We start from the raw sequence: 22,008 nt of genomic DNA on the forward strand, positions 1-22,008 counted from the left end.
ATCTCCCGGCCGTGGAAGGAGCCCGGCAGGAGTGGGGGGACAAAGGGGGGCTGGACACGGGGACCCGACCCAGGGGCCAGCCTGGCCACGACGGCGGGGCGAGGCGGGTCCACGGCGCATGTCCCACCAAGAACCACCGCGTCACCCGGGGGGGTCGGGGCCATGGCCAGAGGATGGTCCTCCTGCAGCTCTCGGGGCGGGGAAAGAAGGAAGCAGGTAGAGGGAACGGGGGCTCGGGCTCGGGGCGCCCGCCGGTGGACGCGCAGCCTGACACGCGGGCGTCTACCCGGGCATCTCCTCTTTCGCCTCCTCTCTCTGGTCACATGTTTTCAGTGGAGTCCATAAGGTAACATTAGGAAAGAAACTTCGAGAAGGGGAGGAGGAGGATCCCTGGCTCAGAGAGAGCGGGGCGCCCTGCTGGAGGCCAGAACCGAGGGCCACCACGCGAGGACGGGCCCCCCCCCCGGGCAGTCCGGGCACCAGGCTGCGCACCAGGCTGGGCGCCGCACAGGAGCCCCCGACGGGGTCAGCGCTTCCCCGCTCAGCTCGGCTGCACCGCCCGAGGGGCCGCGGGGTGGGCATCCCTGCTCTGCACGGCCCGCCAGGGTGTGGGTCCCCCGGGAGCGCGCAGGTGCCGCGCAGGGCCGGGGGCCACAAGCTCGGGTGAGGCTGCGGCCTGGGCTTCCCCGCGGGAGGGGCGCCCGAGACCACACAGGCGCCACGTACGCCGCGGCCCGGGAGGCTGTGCCCACGGCCACGGCGGGCAAGGAGAACCGCCTCCTCCGGCCTCTCAGCCGCCAGGACCCGAGCTCCCGCGGGGCCGCCTGGGCACACGTGGAGACCCCACCACCGCTCCCCTTCCCTGAAGGCAAAGCTGCACGTTCCAGGTTCCGAGAGGTCCCGGAGGGCAGTTCCTCTGGGGGCGCCCGACTGGCTCGGTGGGGTCGGCCCGGCTCAGGTCCCGAGTTCAAGCCCCATGTTGGGCTCCACACTGAGCTTGGCACCAGGGCTTAAGCCGACTCCTTCCAGAGCCCCCCGCATGGGGAGGACGTGGAGACGAGCCCCGGCCCTGCTCCTGGGTAGCCCTGCACCTCAGGCCGGCGACACGAGCTCTGGGGGCATGAGCGTCGTCCTCCGTAAAACGGGGTGTGTGCCATACAAGGCTCTGCCTCCCTCTGCATCAGCTTGCTTCTGCAGGCTCTGCGTTGGGGACGATCACCTCGCAGGGCTCTCCTAGGGTCCTTCACATGGAAGTTCCCCGCCCTTCTATTTTTTTTGAAAATTTTATTTATTTATTCATGAGAGGCACAGACAGAGAGGCCGAGCCACAGGCCAAGGTAGAAGCAGGCTCCGTGCAGGGAACCCAACGCGGGACTCGATCCCAGGACCCCGGGGTCACGACCTGAGCTGAAGGCAGGTGCTCACCCGCTGAGCCCCGGGAGCCCCTCGTTACCTTTAAGGACGGTGAACACAGGACTCGGCCCTCAGCCCAGCAGGCCGCACTCCGCTCACTGGCCAGACCCCCACCTCAGAACCATCTTCGAGTCGCCAAGCTCTAGTCCCTGCCTTTCGTTCAGGGGTCTCCCAGATGCCGTGGGGGCCCCTGCTCAGGGCACGGGTGGAGGTGGGCTGGAAGCTCCACCCTATGGCCTGCGCTCGCACTCGCCCGACCTGCCCGCGCCCCACCAGCCACCTCCAGGTGCGGTGCACCTGCCGAGCATGGTCACCTGGGTTTGCTACAGACACTCATGCTCAGGCCTCAAGTGAGACCCGAATTAGAATCCACATCCCAACCAGACCCCAAGGTAAAGTCTGAGAAGCACTCATCCGCATCTCGTCCTCGGACATCTGTATGTCACCTCTTCCCGGGGACGCCCAGGGGGCTCAGCAGTTGGACGCCTGCCTCCAGCTCATGGCATGATCCTGGGACCCGGGATCGAGTCCCGCACCCGGCTCTTGCGGAGAGCCTGCTTCTCCCTCTGCCTGTGTCTCTGCCTCTGAGTGTCTCTCACGAATAAATAAATGAAAAATAAATAAATCTTCATAGTCTCATCCCAGATAAAGCGTCTATCTGCTTCTGTCTTCACGTGCTGTCATTTTCTAGATTTTTTTAAAACAAAATATCTCATCTCGGTGCTTACGAAGAGGCATGAAACTAACCCTGCAAACCACAAAAGCTAGCTCGTATCAAATTCCAAGTTTGGGAGAAATCAGCGGTTTCCTCTCTGAAAATGTGCTGGTACGTTACTAAATGAGTTTTTAATCCATTAATGAAAAGGATGAATTCACTGAGAAAATGAGGATAAATGTGGGATTTCTCCAAGGAATTCACTGCAAGAAAATGAAAGGCGGTACACGGTGCAGCTTCATAAACAAGAAAGCACCATACAAATGGTTATTAATACTGATAACAGTCATTAGCACTAGAGATCACATATTAATAACCACCCCCATGCTTCCTGAGTAATTAACTCAGTAATAACAAAATAAATAAAGTGGAAACTATGTGGTTCTATCAGGTCAGAGACACTTTCCTTCCAAATTAGGCCTGTTTCCAAGGAGCTAACCAAGGCCTCAGGAAACCCTGGTTTCTGCTGCTCCTCCCAGGGAGCAAGTAATTCATGCTGAAACCTCGTAGAAAGCATTTATCAGAAAGCTAGATTTATTCATTCATTGTTTAGATTGTAGAAAGCTTCTTCTTAGGTAATCTCTGTGCCCAACGTGAGGCTCAACCTCAAAACCTCGAGACCAAGAGTCACACGCTCCACCGAACGAGCCAGCCAGGTGCCCCTTGTCGAAAGCAATTTTTTTTTTTTTTTTTTTTGACGAGACCAGGGCATCTGCCTTCCTCTAGCTGGAGCACGTACTACTTTTTCCTGGAAATTCTGTTGCCTTTGTATCTTTGCTTCATTGTAGGATAAGTAAGTTCTCAGTCTAAGAACCAACTGAGGAGCAGGCCTCGGCCACCAGGCTGACCCATGCTCAGGTTTGCTCTGCTCAGAGCCATCTCCGTGCACGGTCTACAGCGAGGTTTCCAGATGGAGGCACATGGGTCAGGATGTGTGACAGGCCCTTGCACCATATAACAAGACCTCTACATCCCAGTGCCACCGTCCCTTTTGGCAGGTGACAGCAGGTTGTGCAAGCTACAGACCCAACAGGTTAGAGGGGAAGTAACAGGCGGTGGACGTGGGGCCCCAGTTCCCTGCTGGGGAACTTCCACAGGGAAGATGGAGGAGGATGGAGGAGGATGGAGGAGGATGAGAGGAAAGCGTCCTCCTTATATGTCATCACTGTAGTGGACTGTGAGGACAAAGGACACAGGGCAGGCTCCACACAGGCTGGTGGCACCGGACATGGTCAACAGTGCTGGGTCAATGTGTTTGAGTGGGAAAGCCAGATGGGCTGGTGACAAGCCTACACCTCCCTCATGTGGGCCCCTGAATCGCGTCCCAGCCCCCGGAGAGGGCCTTCCAGGCGGGCAGGACAAGAGCCACATCCAGTCACCAACTTGAACAATCTCCTTAGATCCAGGGCGCTCGTCAAGGCAGGGCTGAAATGGCTCTGGCCGTGCCAGAAGGATCCCAGGGTCACCTGTACGTCCTGCAAATGGTGATCACTAATGGGGCCGTGGCAGGACTGGGAGGCTTCCCGTAGGGTCACAGTCACCAGCTGGAGGCATGCTGGCCCCCATCAGTGACCAGGCAATTTTAGGCTGGCCAAGGGTGTGCACAGGCTCAGTACATGGAGGAGGAGTGTGCAGAAATCGTCCTTTGGTTCACAGCCTCAGTCCTCGCTGACCCCGAGGACTGGCCGCTCTGGCCCTACACATAATGGAAACTTAAGATATGTCAACTGACAAATCCAACCTCCAAGTGCACTGGGATCCACGGGGCCGCCCCCAGCACAGGTTCACTGCATCGGAGTCCAGTGCATCGTATTAAAGGTACCGACCAAGATTGACAGTCGCCTCCTTGTTCATGCACGTGGTCACGCCAGAGACCATCATGTAGACGGCAGTTCTGTTCAACTGCCCTGAGGACGTCATCACACGTACAAATCTCCTCGCTGGGATCTACAGTACACATCTCTGGTCATCACCCCAGAGCCTGATGCGATTACAGGCTCCCACGAGGCCCACTTCCTTGGGCATCCCATTCCCTTCAACTGCCCGCTTGCGGAAATTTCGGCCTCTGCAGTCTCCGGGCTGTATGCTCCCCCTCAGCAGCGGAGCTTGAGAGTGTAAGAAAGGAGCTGCCCACCCTCCGGCCCAGGCCAGTGCCCTTAATGCCTCTAATCCAGAATAATGGCTCCTGGATCAATCCTGGAACCCCAAGAACTTCAGCCCCAGTGAAACAAACTGTCCTTGTAGCTGATGTAGCTTCCTGGATGCGATCCCTGGACCCGGCCCAACACTTTAGGCTCCTGCTTTGCTGGAACAGCAGTTAGTATTTCCAAAGGGCTCAAGCCTTCCATTCCGAAGGCCAGTACACTCATTTTGCAGGGATGTGAGGTCATTTTGCAGCACTTTGCAGGTCAGTGGCACTACTGCAACCTTAGTGCCTCCGTCCTTGCCTCTGAAAAGGCTTCTTGGTAAGCCAGGAACTTGCCCGGCACCCAGGCTCCAGCAAGTCAGGCCAAGTGGCTGCTTATAGGGTCCAGGGACTTGCTGCTGGTTCGGAGGGCGACATCTTCTAAATACTGCCGAAGTTTATATGTGAATAAATGCGGATTAGACCAAAACCTTGAGACCCATTGGTGAAGCAACAAAACTGCTCCGTAGTAATCAACCACATATTAACAATAAAATGTATTTTGATGTTATGGGACAGAAATTCTCCATTTGGGGGAAAATTTCCATTGTGACATCATAAATAGAAAAAGTCTTTTCTCAAAATAGAGGTGAAAATTCCATTAGAAAAATGCAAGACCTCTACTGACATACGTGCTTAGAGATGCTCTAAGATCTAAGATCTCTAAGATGCGTGTGGAATCAGAATAAAATGATTTCATGAAACAAGGGGAAATGTAAATATGAATGATCAATATTTTTTGAAATCCACCACATAAGGGACGCCTGGGTGGCTCAGCGGTTGAGCATCTGCCTTCAGCTCAGGGCATGACCCCTGGATCCCGGGATCGAGTCCTGCATCAGGTTCCCCGCATGGAGCCTGCTTCTCCCCCTGCCTGTGTCTCTATCTCTCTGTGTCTCTCATGAATAAATAAAATCTTTTTTAAAAATCCAGCACGAGACTTATCTACATAGATATAGGAGATGGACTAGCTCTTAAAGATACAACCTATACACACGCAGATTAAACAACTTCCCCCTCCATCTATGGAGCTCAGAACCTCCCTCACATCGATCCAACAGACATAGAATGTGCTATTTACTTATTTTAACTTATTTTTTACTTATTTTAATTGTCCATCAGGATTTAAAACGAGTATCTCATATGGTGAGCAATTCTAGGTACAGAAATACACCCAGCAGATCTTCACTGCAACCTGGGGTGGGGGGGGGTTAGTCTTGGGCTTTATGTTAACTCCAGTGTAGTTGACATACACTGCAAGTCTGCAGGAGCTAAAAGACTGCAAACAATTGATGTCTGTCAACAGGGACCCGTTTGAATAAATCCTATCCCTAATGGCACCTGGGGTAACGCACAGAGCGGTCTTCCTGTCCATGCCCAGAGTAGCCTTGCAAGAAACATCATCATTATCACCTCTACTAGGGTGCAGAGGGGCTCCTAGGGGTTCTTTATTTTCCTCTCTGTATTATTTGAATACTTCGTCCTTTACGTAGATTACCGACCCACAAGGCAAGCTTTGCAGGAAGACACAGCACGTTCTTGAAAGGAACAATGCCACCATCCGTCTGTCCTGCTGGAGTATGAAAGCCGTGAGCATCATCAACTAGGAGTCTCCGCCCGCAGACCCCAGTCAAGAGTTACCTGCTTCATTACCATTAGCGTCCAAAAATAGTCCTGCCCTTTTATCCCAGAAGTCTCACACAATGGGAACTCTTTCTCAACACGGCCTTTGATATCCAGAGCAATAGGTTTACGCAAGAAATAAAATTGAGTGGTGAGGAAGCAGCAATTACCCCTAAACCAGAAGAACTGAGCTGGATCATGGGGGAGGAACAGGGGAGAAGGGGGCCAGCCTTCAGAGTCTTTTTCAGGTGCTAAATGTTCTGAAAAGACCGCTCTAAATTCCAGCATTTCCTGAAACTTCATTAGAAGACCGTTCAAGGCGATATAATGGAACTCTGAGTCATTTCATCAAAGATGAAGTGTTTTTATTTCACGTGCTACTTCCTTGACCCAAGGTACAGAGAACTCTTTGGCCAACCGTCCCATACAACTGCTGCCAAGGCTGCGTAGCTTTTCCCTGAATCTCCTAGTACCCCACTTTAATCACAGATACACCACTGGTGACCATGCTCTTACTTTAAGATACTCTGGTCCCCTTTCAGTTGGCTGGTTAAGGCCCACCATCTTCCCTGCACAGGGCGACTCAGACATCCTACCCACGCTCTCTGACTCAGCCATGTCCAGGGAGCCACAATTCCCCACTTGTGTCTGAGAAATGACTATCTGCTGAAAGAGACACTTCCTAGGTGCTGAAGACTCGCTACTAGAAGATCAAAGGAACAGTGTTCAAAGATTTAAAGATTCCAGGAAATATGACTCAGGCCTCAAGCAGGGTAGAGTCCTGCAACAGGCAAAGCTCATAAAAATCATTAAAAAGTCATTAAAAAATGACCTCACAGAGGCCCAGGAAGAAAGGCACCATTTGCCCACACATCCTTGAAAGACAGGACTGGCCATGATCTGGATTAAAGAAGGTGACCAGGTCATGTTGCTAAGTGATTCACCTTCTCTAAAGAGAAGAAAATAATAAATAAATAAATAAATAAATAAATAAATAAAAGATTTAATAGGCTCTCCTCTCCTCTCCTCCAGGAAGAGTATAGGGCCTGGAATCCAGATAATGCCAGGGCAGGAGCCCTGAGTGAGGCAGAGCTGGGCAAACAGGTGAACTTACCTTTCCGGAGGCATGATGCAGAGCGCCTACCTGGTCACTTTCTGCTCTCCTGACTTTTGCCAGCTAAAATATCAGGTTTGAACGATGCCAGGTTAATTAATTATTGCTCAGTGATGCATTGATGGTAAGGAAAAGAGTCATGAGTGGGAACCATGTCCTGATCGTATCAAGCAGGCACTCCGGCGTCTACGGAGTGCGAGGAGGAAAGACCAGGAAGGGCAACTAACTCTTCACACTGATATGCTTCAAAGATCTCCACCTAACACGGAGTGAAAGAGGCCAAATCAAAGCAGAGTATTTACCTTAGGATTACGTTTCTGTAGAGCTCTAAAAAATGCAGACACACCGCAGCAGAGCCGGGTGTACAGGAGTGGGGGAGCAGGGAAGGGCACGGGAGGCACGCACAGGGCACAGGCGAGTTCCAGGCGCCTGCGGGCATCTCCACCCCCGACCGTAGGGGGATTTCCACAGGTGGATACACACGCACCAAAACCAAAGCCTATCCAGCCGTACCAGCTACACAAGTACAACTTGGGCATGACAGTTATCCGACAACAGAGATTAACTTCAGAGCAGTGTCCAAGCTCCAAAATACAGAAGGTTGAAATCATCCTCAAAAAGTCATCCTGGTCCTATTTCTTGGATGTGACATAAGCAGCTACGACTGAGCATGAACCAGCCCAAGGTAAACCTCATGGGAAAAAACAAAAGCTGGGGCCCAGCGCCACCTGCCCATCACCAGATCCCTGCCTTCTGAGGGACAGGGAAAGGACTGATCCCCACGGCTCCGCTCCACAGAGCTGCCACTGAGCAGCCAGGTCCCGTGGGGCCTACATGCCACGGCCACAGCCCGGCAGCCCTGGGAGGGCCCCACCTCTGCTCGGTTAGTGACCTAGGCCAAGCTCGAGCAAGGCCAGCAGAGGAAGCCGCAAAGTGCTCTCGTCTGCCATCCGGAGAGCATCCTCGGTGTCCAGGCCAAGCAGGAGGAGGACCTGGGCAACACCACGAGGCTGCTACAACTAACGACGCCCAAGACACAGATTTTTGAAGGACCCTAAGAGATGGCCCTGAATTGGGCTCAGAGCTTCTGCAGCCTCTGTCTTCCCGGCTGAGAAGTGGGGGTCAGCAGGGAGAACTTTCCAGTCGTTTCCTCAGGCTTGAGCCACAGCGACTCCCAGGCACGCACGCCACAAGCCCCACTGACTCCTGCCGCGGCCACTTGCCCCAGGCAGGGCCACCGGCAACTGCCCCTGGCAGCTCAGGCTCCTTCTCAGCCAGTCAGCTACTTGACACTTCATCCTCCTTCCTGCTCGACACCAACACACACCCAGCCTCCTGCCCACCCCTCTCCCTGTGGACGATTAGGGTGCACAGCCGCCCGGCTCCAGGCCTCAGAGCGGCCCCCTGTGCCTCCGCGTGGACTGCCATTTCCTCGACCTCCAACAATGAGCAAACCACAAGCCACCTGCACACCTGTGGCCTTTCTCTCTGGGGCGTGGGCTCCTTGGTTCCTGCTGCATGACGGAGACTCCTGTTCCCTCTGCTTTGAGTAATCCTCTGGGCTTTGCATCAGCCTTGCGTCAAGAGGAAGCCTGAGCAACCTACAAGAGCCAGGACCAGTCTTCACGGAAAAATGGGTTAGAGATCACTGACAAGGTGGAAAAAGGGCGTAGAAACCACTGGAAACAAACTGCCCCTTCAGTTTTCTAGACCCCTGAGTGAGAAGAGCACCATCTCTTTCTCTCAAATGATTATAACATCTCACCCACTCCAAAGCCAGAACAGGTAAAGCAAAGACACGTAAGTCTTACAAAGGTGGAAACAGAGAAATTCCTGAATTTGTCCCGTGGCAGCAAAAAACACTTAGGTATTCATTCCTCCCAATCCCCTAGAGAAAATTCAGAGAAACTAATGAAGGAAGCTGGAAAAAGCAAAAAATAAGGCTGAAAAGGGGGGTTACCTTCAGCTTCCTCAACACTAACTTTCAGGGCCAAAGCATTTGATACCCCTGGTCGGCTTCCCCAGCAACACGGGAGGTTTTGAATATGGAAAGTGCCAGCCATCAACCGGAAAGACCTGGTCAGAACCGTAGAACCCTATAAATAGACACAGTCCCCCAAGTCCTGGGCTGGGGCACCGCGGCTGCGGGTCAAGCCCTTCTACCGCCAGACACAGCCACTTTGTAAAGGGGGGAGGGCAGGGCTGAGCCGATGGCCCACCGACCTGGGAAGGTGGAGACCAGACGCATCAGTCCTACAGTGGGGCTAGAAGTCCCCGTTGGAGAGGCTGAGGTTCTCCGAGGGCCCGCGGGGCAGCGTCCTCAGGACTGCGCCGCAGGTGGGAGCGTCCAGGAGCCGCCGTGGGGGGGGGGGGGGGCCGGCACGGACCGACCGCAGGTGCGCGTCCAGGAGCCGCGGGGGTTGGTGGCACCGACCACCCGCAGGTGCGCGTCCAGGAGCGCTGGCTTCTGGCGAACGGAGCAGCCCCCGGCAGACGTGCTAGGAGATGCGGGGGCCCGGGGCAGCAGCAGCAGGCTCCCGAGGAGGACGAGGGGTGCAGCAGGGACCGGGCGCAGCGAGGCGACCTGAAGCCGTGCTGGCCGCCCAGGGAGCTGGGAGCGCCCGCGGAGGAAGCAGAGCGGGGACCACGAGCACCGAGAAGGGGCCCGACGCCCGGGGACTGAGCGCAAGCGCCCGGTGTCGCCCGGGGGGGGGCCCGGGGTGCCGGGGCTGCCTCCGCCGGGGGGACCTCCGGGCGCGCGGGGCGGGGGCGGGGGCGGGGGCGGGGGCGGCTCACCTGCGGAGCACCAGCAAGCCCAGGAGCAGCAGCAGCAGGACCCCGAGCGTGCGGCCGGGCTTCCGCGCCAGGGTCCACTTGCCCATCGCTGGCGGCGCGCACACCCCGCGGCCGCCTCTGGAGCCTGCGCTCGGCCGCGCGGGAGGCTCGGGCGGGGGCGGGGCCGCGCCCTGGTCGCCAGGGAGACCGCCCGCGTCCCGCCGGCCCGCAGGCGCTCATTGGCCGAGGCGCCTGGCCCCGCCCCCGCGTGGGCCCTGAGGGGCGGGGCCTGTCGGGGCGGGGCCTGTCGGGGGCGGGGCCTGCCCCAGGGGCGGGGCTGTACAGGTGGCCTCCCCGGGCAGGTGTGGGCTCGCCCAGGGGTCCCGGCCTCCCCGCCCGTCCACCTCCGCGGCCCCGGCCCTGCACGGTGTGCACAGGTGCGAACACACCGGGCACGCGAGGCCCCGTCCTTACACACCGGAGAGCACACCCCGCACCGCGCTACACCAGCAAGCCCCGCTAAGGGCGCCGGCGAAGTCAGCACTGTCGTTTTACAACAATTCAGATTCTGAAGAGGGATGTATGGTGAAAAGTCCGCACATTGTGGAATCTCCTCTAGACGCATTTTCCGCCTTGCGTGGTGCACGTGGGGATAGCCCGCGGGGTGGTGAGTGCAGAGGAAGGCGCCCCAAAATATCTGTTGCCTTTCGTTTCCAGGAGTCCTAGTCCAGTCCTGACTCCCAGTGATGTAGGAAGGAGTTAGGGGCAGAGGGCGCTAGGCAGGGAAAGGCCCAGAGTCAGGCTTCCAGGAATCTGGCCTCCCATTAACCCCAAGGGCACCGAAAGGCCCGAGTCAGGCTCCCACCCCTCCCAAGGAAACAGAGATAAAACAGTAAAAATAAAAAATAAACCCGGCTCCGCAGCTCCATAGTGTTAGGGAGTCTCCCCCTTAAATGGCTACTAAGTGATCACAGAAACCCAGGTGCAGAGAGTGTTATGGAGGAGCCCTTACCCAGAGAGGAACACCTTGTTTGTGCTCAGGATATTCACAAAGAAATATCTTGTTTGTTACAAATCCTCCATGTTTGTTCTAAATATTGACATGATATTCACAAATCCACCCTGATATTGATACAAAATTTACCAAGTTCCCTGGTCAGTTTCCCATAAAAGACAGCCCCCCCCAGTGGCCACCCTGTGGGGACCCCTCTCACTCTTGAGAGCTTTCTCCGAATCTCTGCTTGATAAATTTCTATCCGTTTGCTCACCGTCCTCCCTGAGATTCATTCTTTGACTCCATGAGACAGGAACCAAGCTCTCCTGTTCACTGGCACTTCCAGTTTTTCATCTTAAAAAAAAGTCCAGATAAAACCCTCACATTTGGGGATCCCTGGGTGGCGCAGTGGTTTGGCGCCTGCCTTTGGCCCAGGGCGCGATCCTGGAGACTCGGGATCGAATCCCACATCAGGCTCCCGGTGCATGGAGCCTGCTTCTCCCTCTGCCTGTATCTCTGCCTCTCTCTCTCTCTCTGTGATTATCATAAATAAATGAAAATTAAAAAAAAAACCCTCAAATTTATGAAAGGACGAATAAAATCCTTATCCTGGGACATAATTATGTCATAAAGGATATTGCATAATATTTGAGCAAACTTCTGCTTTCTAACAATCACACACCCAAATATGTGATTCATCCCAAGAACAAAATTCAGATTTTCCTGAAAGAAAATCTGAAACAGGGATCCCTGGGTGGCGCAGCAGTTTGGCGCCTGCCTTTGGCCCAGGGCTGGATCCTGGAGACCCGGGATCGAATCCCACGTCGGGCTCCCGGTGCATGGAGCCTGCTTCTCCCTCTGCCTGTGTCTCTGCCTCTCTCTCTCTCTCTCTGTGAGACTATCATAAATAAATAATAAAATAAAAATTAAAAAAAGAAAATCTGAAACATTTTCTAGGAAAGTTAACGTTTTTTCAGAGCATCTGAGTTTCTAGAAAATATTCCCTGTTGCATGTTCAAAACCACTTCCCTTCACTTGTACATGGTTTTGAACTTGTAAAGCTGATAGGAACAAAAGGAGATTTTACTTCTCAGAACAAAGACCTGCAGAGTTTGATGTGAAGGATCCTTTTACTACCATGAGGCAAATAATTAGGTAGCAAAAGTTAAACCAAAGAGAGAAAGAACAAACAAGGGGAAGGCTAGCAGGGCAGGCTGGAAACATTCCTGGAGATGTTTAGAGAGAAGTAGCTCCCTCTTAGCACACTCCGCAAAAATCAGTACCTTTTTTCCTTTTTTTTTTTTTTAAGATTGATTTATTTATTTATTTATTTATGATAGACATAGAAAGAGACAGAGGCAGAGACAAAAGAGGAGGGGAAGCAGGCTCCATGCCGGAGCCCGACCTGGGACTCGATCCCGCAACTCCAGGATCATGCCCTGGGGCAAAGGCAGGCGCCAAACCTCTGAGCCACCCAGGGATCCCCTTTTTTCCATTTTTTTAGACATAAATTGCTTGATACTTTACTAGAACTATGGTGAACATATTTTGACATAATTGGAATAAAAGCTAGCCCATGAGACATGGAGAAAGTGTCAAATGTGGCTAACCTTTTACCTTTGGAGACCCCCCTGGCCACACCCAACACTCACCCCTCACTCCTCATGGTATTGCTGGGCATTAGCACAATTTATCACATCACGGTATCCTGAGTTAATATGAAGCATCTCCATATTTTTTCAGATACTAGTCAAAACTTGTAAATATGAGCTACTAAACCTCTGAAGTTCTTAGCCCTTCCCTGTATCCCTTGTTTTTTATTTATGAAAGAAAACATAACTCAGCACTTAAAAAAAAATCATTAACCCTTAACCTTCTGGGAAGTGCAGAACTATAGACACAGCTACTCACAATTTAAGAACAATCTTACTCTATTTGACTTTAATGATAGCACAGAGGATGTACAAAGATAGCACTAATCTGGGAGGTGTCTTCCTGAGGAGTCGAGACCCCTTTAGGGCCGCCTGGGTGGCTCAGTGGTTGAGTGTCTTCCTTTGGCTCAGGGGGTGACCCCGGAGTCCTGGGATCAAGACCCACATAGGGCTCCCCGCAGGGAGCCTGCTTCTCCCTCTGCCTGTGTCTCTGCCTCTCTCTGTGTCTCTCATGAATAATAAATAAAACTTTAAAATATATATATGTATATATATATATGTATACACACACACACAAACACTTTTAAAATAATCCTTTTCAAAATATTTAATGAATTTTTTTTTTTTTTTTATTTAATGAATTTAACCCAAAGCAGACAATGAGATACTCAAATATCGGGAACAGAAACTACAGTTAAATAAACTGGCCCAGTGGAAATGTAAAGAAGTTCTGGCAAGGCGCATGGGATGGAAACTAATCCCTGATGCCCAGGAATCAACCTTCACAGGCTCCCTTTCTGGTGTCAGGGTTTTGGTTTAGAAAACATAAAACATGTTTTGTTTTGTTTTTAGTGAAGTCCTGTTGATATCCTCAGCCCGCAACTCTAGGTTAGAGTTCCAACAGACCAAGAGAGCACAGTTCTTTCCTCTAGAGTTCACCTATGCCACATAGTCCGTGAGAAAGAAATGTAGTCCAAGAAGCACTGGGGACAGGGAGTAAAAGCTGCAGTCCTTCAGAATCAGTAGAGTGGAGGCTCTCATGAAAGTTGCCAGAGTCTTGAGCAAAGAAATTAAGAACATTGGGGAACTTCTGGGAATAAATGAGGGCAATTTCAACTGTAGACTATTTTCAAAAAGAAAATAAAAAGTCCCAGGAAGGGATCCCTGGGTGGCGCCTCGGTTTGGAGCCTGTCTTTGGCCCAGGGCGTGATCCTGGAGACCCGGGATCGAATCCCACGTCGGGCTCCCAGTGCATGGAGCCTGCTTCTCCCTCTGCCTGTGTCTCTGCCTCTCTCTCTCTCTCTGTGTGTGTATGACTATCATAAAATAAAATAAAATAAAATAAATAAAATAAAATAAAGTCCCAGGAAGGTGATTTTGGCCTTGGAAAAAGACAAAGCAGATTCAAGTTAAGATAAGTAGTCGAGGGGATCCCTCTGTGTGTGTGTGTGTGTGTGTGTGTGTGTGTGTGACTTTCATTAAAAGAAAAAAAAAAAAGTAGTCGAGGCTTCTCACCCCAAGACATGTGTCAGTGGGACTGGAAGGGACCTGTATACAGGCACTGGGGGGGGGGGGGGGGAATGCACTGAACCTCATCGTTGGCCTTTGTTGTCCAAAATATCACTCTTGGGGGGATCCCTGGGTGGCTCAGCGGTTTGGCACCTGCCTTTGGCCCAGGGCGCAATCCTGGGGTCCCGGGATCGAGTCCCGCGTCGGGCTCCCAGTGTGGAGCCTGCTTCTCCCTCCTCCTGTGTCTCTGCCTCTCTCTCTCTCTCTGTGTCTATCATAAATAAATAAATAAATAAATAAATAAATAAATAAATAAATAAATAAATCTTAAAAAAAATATCACTCTTCAGCGTCAGCCTTTGGAAAGCAGAAAAGCCAAAGACTCAATTCAACGTTTCATGCATTAAGTAAGCAACAAATGTGTAATGACTACGTGCTGAACACTGTTTCAGGTCCTCACAGTACATTGGTGCACCAAACAGATAAGGCTCCTGACCTTTGAATTTACCTTCTAGCTGAAGAAGAAAGACAACAAAAATCAACAAATGAATAAGTAAATCGCAGAGTAGGTCCAAAGGTAATACATTGACAGCAAAAAAGAAAGTAGCTAAAGGAAGGAGAGTGTGAGTGCGGGGGCGGGGGCACGCGCCCAGGAGGCTGTATGAGCCGATGTTAACCAAGCGAAGATCTGAAGGAGGGGGGTTAGCCATGCATGCAGGTACCTGGAGGAAGGGCTGTGCAAGCGGAGAGAACCCACAGTGACAGGCCCTCAGGCAGGAGGGTGACAGGGTGTTCTGGGAACTGCAAGGTCTGCGTGGGAAGTGAAGGGGGGGATGTGGAGGTCGGGAGGTCACAGAAGTTCAAGGGCCTAATGACGAAGGCCTTTCGGAGGACGGCTCTGACTGACTGAGATGGGAGCCACTGCAGGCTTTGGACATCAATTACGCTTTCGAAGACTTCTCTGACTGCCGTGTTGAGACTCATCAGGAGTGGGAAGAGCAGAAGAAAGGAGCCCGGCTTCGAGGCAACAGTCCCAGTGAGAGATGATGCTGGCTCACACAGGAGTGGTAGGAATGGAGGTGGTGAGAAGTGTCGGATTTCTGGAAATAGCTTGAAAGCAGACACTGGAGGATTGTTGTGATCCCAGGATCTTTGTGGGGTAAGAGAAATAAAGAGGATTCAAGAATGACTCCAACACTGTGGGCCTAAGAAACTAGAAGAATTGGAGTTGCCCTTACCAGGATGGAGAGGTATCAGAAGCACAGCCTAGGCCGGTTGAGTTTGAGGTAGAGACCTGCTGGGGAGATACCCTGTAAGCTACTGAATGCACAGCCTGAAGTTCAGGAGAGAGGTCCCGCGTGGAGATGTAACACTAGGCGTTGACCTAGACTTGGCCTTTAAAGGCATGAGCCTGGGGGCGCCTAGGTGGCTCAGCGGTTGAGCGGCTGCTTTTGACTCAGGTTGTGATCCCGGGGTCCTGAGATCAAGTCCCTCATTGGGCTCCCTCCGGGGAGCCTGCTTCTCCCTCTGCCTGTGTGTTTCATGAATAAATAAATAAAATCTTTAAAAATAAATAAATAAAGGCATGAGCCTGGGTGAGAAAGAGGACCAAGGACGAGCCCCGGGGCAGCTGACGCTGAGAAAAGAGGAGAAACCAGCAAAGTTGAACCAGAGGAGCAGCCAGTGAGGCAGGAAGAAAATTCAGAAAAGAGGGCATCGTGAACCCAGGAGAGAGCAGTTAGCAAGGAGGAAGCCGTGATGACCTGCGTTATGTGGGGCGGACAGGTCAAGGCAAGGAAAGGCAGAGAATGAATCAATGGATTCAGTACAGGGAGGGTTCGGCGACTAGGACGGGGCAGTGCGGGTGGAGGGGTTAGGGCTGCGAGAGCTGCCTGGATGAAGAGGAATCCAAGAGGGAAGGGGATCAGCAAGGGGGACAGGAGCTGGGGGTCTTCGCTCTGAGTCGGGGCAGTGCGCTCTTTTCATGTCTATTTTAGATAGAAACTGCCGCCCCCTTGAATGCTGGTAGTGACCACCTACCCTTGAGGAGGTGTGAGGCCAATAGGCGCTGGTTCCCAAACCGAGGGCAGGCTCTCGGCGCCCGCACACCCAGGGCCACTCAAGGCGTCGCCGGCCCCTCTGGGGTGGAATGATCACGTCGGTTGATGGCGACTGCACACAGTGCCACACTGTCGGAAATGAGAACTGGACTCCTCATCTGAATTTGTTATTAATACCTGCATATTCACTTTCAAATGTAGGTACACATTTGAGGTGTGACGTGAAGTGAAACATCAAAATTTCATTGACAGAGCAAAACAATGATTAATGGTTATTATGAAAACTCTTACCATAACGTACAGAAGGAATTATGAAGAACTTTCAAATACTGAAGCACACAGAGAAATACACTGATAGCCAGTTAGAATATTAGGAGAGTACGTCAGCTTTATAAGTTCTAAGGAAGACTGTGATATCTTCTCTGAGCCAATAAATGTAAATAGATGATCTTTAGAAAATAAAGAAGGTAGGGGCTCCTGGGTGGCTCACTCAGTTAAGCACCCAATTCTTGGTTTCAGCTCAGGTTATGATCTCAGGGTCATGAGACTGAACCCTGCACCGTACTCTGCATTCAGCGGGGAGTCTGCTTAGGATCCCGGCACTGAGCGGGGCACTTGATGGGATGAGCACTGGGAGTTATACTGTATGTTGGCAAATTGAATTTAAATAAGAAATTTAAAAAGAATAAAAAAGATTCCCTCCTCTTCCTCTCCCTCTGCCCCTCCCCCACTCATGTACATGCACGTGCACACACTCTCTCTCAAATAAACAAGTAAATCTTCAAGAAAATAAAGAAGGTAGACATTATATATTTACATAGCATAGATTTTGAAATAGAAATAAGATATATTAATATTGTTATATAATAACTTTATCATTTTAGACTATTTAATGTCTACCATCCGTAACATTAAACGACATAAGCTGAACATTTTTATAAGCTGAATTTAACTGTACTTCTTAATTTCATTGCAGCCATGAGTCTTGGGAAAAAGTCTTCTTTGGGAATTCTTGCCACCCCAAAATTTCATGAGGAGGATAAGCCACAGCATGATATGCAGCCACATCTATCATAAATCATGTTCAATTCAGATAGAACAAAGAATGAACAACGTGTGAAGAAGAGATGAGAGCATTAAACAAAAATGAGGCACATTTGGTTATCACTACCAAACTCCAAAAGGACAGACTTACAATATTTTAAGAAGACAATTTCTTATAGATTTGAATCTATGGAGGCTAAAAAAAAAAAAGTTTCATCATAATTGCTCTAACTTGCTATTTTCAGACATTTCCAACTGCCTAAGGATTTTTAAAAAGGTGCCCAACTTATGATTCCCAGGTGGGAAGTTCCTTCTACAAGACATGTCACTGAAAACCTTTTCCCCAAATTACATTTTGTTATGCACCAGATAGTGATAGGAAATATCCATATTTTGTATATCAGGTATCTGGACACATAGGAACAAATAGAAATTTTCTTAAAGCTTGACAGCATAATAAATTAATGATGAATTTAGCTGTGCTTCTCTTTTATTGTGTTACCACGATTTCTGAGTCTAACATAACGAACTAAGAAATATTTATAAAATGAAAAATTAGGAAATAAAGGTGCTGTGTATTTGTCATTGGCAAAGGACAAACATAGCTAAAGCCATAAATGACTTAGGAATTAAAAACGTATAGTTTCACTTAGGACCTTCAGCCCCGTACTTAGAAAGTAATTTCAGCATAGTATAAAGTAAGCATTTTTTGACCAAAAACAAATTCCATGACATACAAGATATTTTGAAACTTTCATCCCTTTACTTTAGACAAGATGTTCAGAAAGATTGAATAGCAGCTAATGTATGTTTTTTTTTTAATTAAGCTTTAGCAAAAGAAAGCCTTAACACCATACTCTACAGAAAGTAATAGCAATACAGGACGCCATACAAACAGTAAATGATTTATTTTCTTCAACCTGCTGAAGAAGGAACACGTTGGTATGCTCAAGAGGTAAAGTTATCCTAACATGACACTTGCTGAGGAATACTAGCACCCTGTGAAAATGAAAGCTGAAATGCTGATGAAATTGCAGAGATTATTTTTGTTATATTAAAGTAGAATTACATTACTCTGCTGCTACATTTTTACACTCAGTATTTAAAAGGATCCCTGTTTAGGGGAATGCAAATCAAAGTCAGAATGAGATAGCATTTAACACCCACTAGGATGACTGTGGTAGTAAAAAAAAAAAAAAAAAGAATAAAGAATAAAAGAAAAGAGGATGCGGACAAATTAGAACCCTCATTCATTGTTGGTGGGATGTGAAGCGGTATAGCCACTTAGGAAAACAACTTGGTGTTGCCTCAAAAAAATTAAACACTGAGTTACCATGTGTTCCAGCAATTCCACTCCTAGGTATATACCCAAGAAGACTGAAAATATACATTCACACATAAACTTGAGTGTGAATGTCCATAGCAGCATTATTCACAATAATCAAAAAGTGGAAAGAATTCAAATATCCACTTATTGATGAGCGGATAAACAAAATGTGGTATCCATATAAAGAATTTAATTCATCCCTAAAAAGGAAAGAAGTACTGATATAGGCCATACATGAGTGAATCTTACAAACATCATGCCAAGTGAGAGGAGCCAGTCACAAAGGGCCACACATTGTATGATTCCATGTGTGTGATTCCATGTGTGTGAAATGTTTAGAATCGGTGAATACGTAGAGATGGAAAGTAGATTAATGTTGAGGGGCACAGGGGAGTGACGGTCTATAGGTACAGGATTTCTTTTCAGAGTGACAAAAATGTTCTGGATGTTGGGGATGGTTACACAATCTGATGAATATACTACACAAAAAAACTACTGAATTGTAAATTTTAAAAGTGTGGATTTTCTCATATATGAACCGTATCTCAATTTCAAAAACTTTTCTCAAATGTAAAGTACTTCTATTTGTCTTTTTCTATATAAAGAACTAGAAATATTTGCTTTACATATTGAGGCTAAATGTTTAGGAACATACAACTCTAGAATGACATCTTTCTCATGAGTTGAATCTTTTATCATTATCAGTAATTCTATCTAGTAAAGCCTATTATCATTCAGTCTACTTGCCTAATATTAATATGGTTACTCCAACTTTTTTATTTTTTTTATTTTTTATTTATTTTTATTTTTTATTTTTTTAGATTTTATTTATTTATTCATGGGAGACAGAGAGAGAGAGAGAGGCAGAGACACAGGCAGAGGGAGAAGCAGGCTCCATGCAGGGAGCCTGATGAGGGACTTGATCCCGGTCTCCAGGATCATGCCCCGGGCAGAAGGCAGGCGCTAAACCACTGAGCCACCCAGGGATCCCTCCAACTTTTTTAATAAGAATTTGCATGGTATGTTCATATTTTTAATTGAGGCATAGTTGACCCATTTTATGTTAGTTTCAGGTGGACAAACACAGTGATTCAAAACTATATACATTATAAAATGCTTACCACAGCAAATGCAGTTATCACCTTACAAAGTTATTACAATATTATTGACTATATTTCCTATGCTGTACTTTTTGTCGCTATGATTTATCTATTGTGTAACTGGAAGTTTGTACCTCTTAATCCCCTTTACCTATCTCACCCCATATTCTTCCCCTCTTCCCCTCTGGCAAACACCACTTTGTTCTCTGTATTTATGAGTCTGTTTCTGTTTGTGCATTTGTTTTTCAGATTCCACATATAGGTGAAATCATATGGTATTCGTCTTTCTTTCTCTGACTTAATTCACTTAGTAAAATAGCCTCTAGATCTATCCACATTGTCATAAATGACAAGATTTCAATCTCTTTATGTCTGAGTCACACTCCATTGTATATACACCACAACTTCTTTACCCATTCCACTGTCCATGGACAGACACTTGGACTGCTTCCATATCTTGGCTATTGTAAGTAATGCTGCAACAAACACAAAGGTTCAGGTTTTTTTTTAATTAGTGTTTTTGTTTTCTTCCGGTAAATACCAAGTAGTGGGATTACTGAATCATATGATATTTCTAGTTTAAATTTTTTTTAAGGAAACCCCATACTGTTTTCCATAGTGGCTGCAAGAAATTTGCCTTCCCACCAACAATGCTTAAAGGGTTCCTTTTCTCCACATCCTCACTGATGCTCTTTATTTCCACTTTTTTTGATACTAGCCATTCTGACTGGTGTAAAGTGATTATCTCATTGTGGTTTTGATTTGCATTTCCCTTGTGAGCAGTGACATTGAGCATCTTTTCATGTGTCTGTTGGCCATCTGTACATCTTTGAAAAAATATCTATTCACAGTCCTCTGCCCATTTTTAAATCAGATCATTTGTTTTTTGATGTTAATTTGCGTGAGTTCTTTATATATTTTGGAAATTAACTCCTTATCAGCTATATCATTTGCAAATAATTTCTCCCACTCAGTAGGCTGCCTTTCCATTTTTTAGTGGTTTCCTCTGTTGTGCAAATGCTATTTTAATTTTTATTTATTTATGATAGTCACAGAGAGAGAGGCAGAGACATAGGCAGAGGGAGAGGCAGGCTCCATGCACTGGGATCCCGACGTGGGACCCGATCCCGGATCTCCAGGATCGCGCCCTGGGCCAAAGGCAGGCGCCAAACCGCTGAGCCACCCAGGGATCCCCTGCAAATGCTATTTTAGTCCCAGTTGTTTATGTTTGCTTTTGTTTCCCTTGCCTCAGGAGGCATATCTAGAAAAATAGCTCTAAGGCTAATTTCCAAGAGTTTACGATCTTTATTTTCTCTTAGGAGTTTTATGATTTCAGGTCTGACATTTAGGTCTTTAATCCATTTTAAGTTTACTTTTGTATGTGGTATAAGAAAGTGGTCCAGTTTCAATTTTTAGCATGTAGTTGTCCAATTTTTCCAACACCGTCATTTATTGAAGAGACTGTCATTTCCTCATTGTATATTCTTGTTACTTTGTTGTAAATTAATTGGCCACATAGGTGTGAGTTTATGTCTGGGCTCTCTAGCTTGTACTATTGATCCATGTGTCTATTTTTGTGTCAGTTCCATACTGGATTACTGTTAGCTTTGTAACGTAGTTGAAATTTTGGATTGTGATATTTCTATCTTTGTTCTTTCCCAAGATTGATTCGGCTAGTTGGTATCTTTTGTGGTTCCATACAAATTTAGGATTCCTTTTTCTACTTCTATGAAAAATGTCATTGGTATTTTGATAGGGATTACACTGGATTTGTAGATTGCTTTGGGTAGTATGGACTTTCCAATTCATGAGCATGGTATATTTTTCCATTTATTTGTGTTGTCTTCAATTCCTTTCATCAATGTCTTAGAGCTTTCAAAGTATAGGTTTTTCACTTCCTTGGTTAAATTTATTCTTGGTATTTTATTCTTTTTGATGTTTATAAATGAGATCATTTTAATTTTTCCTTCTGCTAATTCATGCATGGTATATTTCTTAACTTTCTATCATTTTGTGTACTATATTAAAGGTGTATTTCTTGTAAAACTTATATATTTCATTTTTTATTGTGTCTGACAACTTTTACATTTTAATTCGAGGGTTTAGTGCATTTACAAAATTTACTGTGGTTGCTAATATATTTGTATTTTTCTACCATCTTAATATGTGCTTTCTACTTGTACTTATTTTTTATTTTATTATCTACTCGCTTTTACTTTTTATTTGTTACATTTTTTAGTTGCTTTTTTTCTCATTCTATTTGTCCCCTTTAGGGTTTTGTTTTGTTTTGAAAGTTAGAAGCATTATGTACATTAAGCAGTTAGGCTAAATTTATGAACATGCATATTCAACAAAGTCTAAAGTTTATATCTGAGAAACCTTAGATGCTCCACCCTTTGTTTGCTATCAAGCCCTTTCACCATAGATATTTTCTCCTAGTCTTAGAATATTATACATATTTTATCCTCAAATTAGGCTATAGCACATTTTTTATTGA

At 48.0% G+C, this 22,008-nt stretch overlaps 1 protein-coding gene and 2 long non-coding RNA genes across 8 annotated transcripts in view; 1 reads left to right on the top strand and 2 right to left on the bottom strand.

Moving 5' to 3' along the window:
* LOC606786 (beta-galactosidase-1-like protein 2) overlaps positions 1-9,988 on the bottom strand; it is a 39,588-nt gene extending 29,600 nt beyond the window's left edge. For 3 of the 6 annotated variants that reach the window (XM_038535578.1, XM_038535582.1, XM_038535577.1), the window contains exon 1: positions 9,847-9,988. In XM_038535578.1, coding sequence (XP_038391506.1) covers positions 9,847-9,932 — 86 coding nt within the window. In that variant the 5' untranslated portion in view covers positions 9,933-9,988. Of the gene's footprint in view, positions 1-7,050; positions 7,080-8,523; positions 8,686-9,010; positions 9,147-9,273; positions 9,412-9,846 lie in introns of those variants that run through there. The other 3 variants (XM_038535579.1, XM_038535580.1, XM_038535581.1) reach the window with 3 other exon arrangements.
* A 3,800-nt stretch (positions 9,989-13,788) lies between these two features.
* Positions 13,789-16,587, bottom strand: LOC106558759. The gene is made up of 3 exons (XR_005359012.1): positions 16,021-16,587; positions 15,219-15,274; positions 13,789-15,130 (listed from the first exon to the last, which is right to left on the bottom strand). It is a non-coding gene; the product is annotated as an uncharacterized LOC106558759 (long non-coding RNA).
* On the top strand, positions 14,803-17,363 carry LOC111095765. The gene is made up of 2 exons (XR_005359011.1): positions 14,803-15,139; positions 17,017-17,363. It is a non-coding gene; the product is annotated as an uncharacterized LOC111095765 (long non-coding RNA).
* The last annotated feature ends 4,645 nt before the right edge of the window (positions 17,364-22,008 follow it).

This window comes from Canis lupus, chromosome 5 (assembly GCF_011100685.1).
Source record: "Canis lupus familiaris isolate Mischka breed German Shepherd chromosome 5, alternate assembly UU_Cfam_GSD_1.0, whole genome shotgun sequence".
NCBI lineage: Eukaryota > Metazoa > Chordata > Mammalia > Carnivora > Canidae > Canis > Canis lupus.